At 31.8% G+C, this 2,820-nt stretch overlaps 1 protein-coding gene across 1 annotated transcript; it reads right to left on the reverse strand.

The window, feature by feature from the left end:
* Window positions 1-533: 533 nt before the first annotated feature.
* Window positions 534-1,439, reverse strand: LOC121983320 (SKP1-like protein 1). Its single transcript, XM_042536259.1, has 2 exons — window positions 1,149-1,439; window positions 534-707 (listed from the first exon to the last, which is right to left on the reverse strand). Exons 1-2 carry the CDS (start codon window positions 1,437-1,439, stop codon window positions 534-536), a joined length of 465 nt encoding a protein of 154 aa, XP_042392193.1.
* Window positions 1,440-2,820: the final 1,381 nt, after the last annotated feature.

Consider the following 2,820-nt stretch of genomic DNA (forward strand, 5'->3'; position numbering starts at 1 on the left):
TTTCGATTTAGTTCAAATTAGCAACGCAATGGTAATAAAATGGGAACTCTTATTAAATGGGTCTAGATTCTTAATTAAATACTAAAATATATTAGGATAGAGCTACTTGAATGTTTATAATTACAATGTTTCTATTTTATTTATGGCATTCATCATGCGAAATGGTTCTTCAATCAAATTAAATCTTACTAATGAGAAAGAATCTTACTAATCCTCCTAATGAAGGAATTAAAAAGGAGTTTAATGTTATAATATAGATATGGTCCACCAATGGCATAAAGTCTAATGTCTAGGCTCTAGGGACATTAAAATGATTAAAATAGAAATTAGAAGTAAATTAAATTAAGAATGATTAATGTTAATGAGTTTATATTTGATATGTAAGCATTACATCAAAAAAAAAATCGTATCTGACAATCGAACTTGGAAAATGAAAACAATGAAATATAAACTTCCAATAATGTTAATATTACACGAATATAATAAGTTTCATCAAACTGAATACTAAGTTTTTTCATCAACTAATGCAAGAGTTATTCGACGGCCCATTGATTTTCCCTACGAATTTTTTCCTCTTCTTCAGGGGTGAAGTCGTTCTTGATATTGAACGTCTTACGAATCTCTTCAGGAGTCTTTCTCGTAATCATATCAGCTACACTTTGGCATAACAAATCCAGCAATCCCTTAATGTCCATGTAATTTGCAGCCTGAATATATCAGAATACGCTATCAATACAAAATAAATCTTTAGAAATCATAAGAAATAAAATTACAATTAGAGCGTTGGATGAACTAATAATAAAAACCATTTTATGCATCTGTTGATAACAACTTCCACGCTCGTAAAACAACACCAATAATTGTTTTTAAATTAATGAGCCTTCAATGGCTCCCTGTTCTCCTCTATCTCCCCCTTTCTCAAATCCGTCGTACATAATTTCACAATAATCCAACTCCAAAGAGTTAAATTGAACAACCCAACACTAAATTGAACAACCTTAACCTTTGACGACAGTAAACCAACTCCAAAGAGTTAAATTGTTTTCCAGAATTATCAAACAAAAACAAAATTCTTAACCGAACAAAAAGATAATTAGGGAACGAATAAATTTGAAGGGAAAAAGGATACGAAAAATATCGAATCTCACCATCATAAGTTCGAATAGGGTGTCCTGGTCGACTTTAACGAATTTGTCATCCCAAGACTTGAGTTTTTCCTTGTCGTCGGACGACTTGGCAGGATCATCGAGAACGTGCTTCTGGCAGTACTCAATGATCTTGACAAGGATCCTGGAGTTGACGTTGGGGAGGGGGATCGTGTCCTCTGCACAGTCGAACTCGACCATGTGCTCGATGGTCTTGGACACCATGGCCACCGCAGCGTCCACCTCAAACGCCTCGCCGTCGGAGCTCAACAGGGTGATCTTCTTCTTGTCCATGGCAATCGGCGAACGGAGGAAGCGATCGTTCAAGCAGACGGAAACCCTAAACGAGGGAGGGAGAGGATTCGAAGCAACCGACGAAGAAGATTAACGAGTCGATTGAACCACAATGGCAGGCGGGGCATAGCATTATATAGTGATCGAGGGGGGCAGTTATTGCCGCGAAAAAGTCTCTGGCAATTGAATTCGTATTTTGAATTAGAAAAACTTTATCATTATAATTCATGAATTTAGAAGAAGAAGAAAAATATTTTGTTAAATACGGACGATGATATAAATACCATATAAACTTAAAATTTACTTTAATCATACAAATTTTCTTAACAAATCATTTAAATTTTTTTACTTAAATTTGTAATTTATTAAAATCTTGTAATTAAAGAACAATCAATTGTAATCAAGCTAATAAATCAATAATAATTTTTAGGAAAAAATATCTTTTAATTTTAGTATATTTATATTAAAATAACATCTCATCTTAATTTTTTATCTCAAAAATATTTTCCATTGTATTATAATATATTATCATAGTCAAAATTGCTCTAACAAATAAAATTACTATGACATTAGTTAAAATTAGTTAGATGTTAATCAAAATTATTCTAGCGTTTGTTGAAATTGTCCTAATATTATCGTAATATCAAAATTATTACAACGTAAATGATTTTTATCAAAACTAGCACTATTAGCAATTTTGTTAAAATTATTTGGTCAATGAGGATATATCAAATTCGGTAAGAGAATTGATCTATATGAATTAAACCATCTCTCAGAAATACTTAGTGAGAGAATGAAAAGATTCATTTTGTGTATAAAAAATATATAATTTACTAACAAGAACCTTAAACATACTTCAAAAAAATCATGGAGGCTGCATTCAACCATGAGATTTGCCATCGTTTCTTCATGCATAGGTAATGCGACCTCAAAAGAGGACTTTCACATTACTTGATATATTAGTGTGATAGAAAATTCAACCCTATCTATATAGATACTATCCCAACATAACTCAAGTTGGATGACCCCATTGACTCCCGGATGGGTCCACTAACCCCCTTGAATAATGTTGGTGTCTATATAATTTTGGTCATGCTACATTTGTTAAATGGGCTCTTGTTCAAGATGTTTTAGCTGGAATCTCAAATGAAATTTAGAATATTTAAACAAAAAAAAAAGAGATCCAATTAAAAGAGACAAGTAGTTTGATACTCAGGTATTTTTTTAAACTTTTTTTTAATTGACATAGGATTAAAGTAATTAAAAAATCTTGATTTATCATTTTTTTTTTCTTTTCTCTTCTCTTCTCTACTTGCATATACAAAAATAGGAAAGACTAAGGAGAAGTTGGCATGCATTGGGAGAGCCACAACACCTCATG

The sequence above is a fragment of the Zingiber officinale genome, chromosome 5A (assembly GCF_018446385.1).
Source record: "Zingiber officinale cultivar Zhangliang chromosome 5A, Zo_v1.1, whole genome shotgun sequence".
Taxonomy (NCBI): Eukaryota; Viridiplantae; Streptophyta; class Magnoliopsida; order Zingiberales; family Zingiberaceae; genus Zingiber; species Zingiber officinale.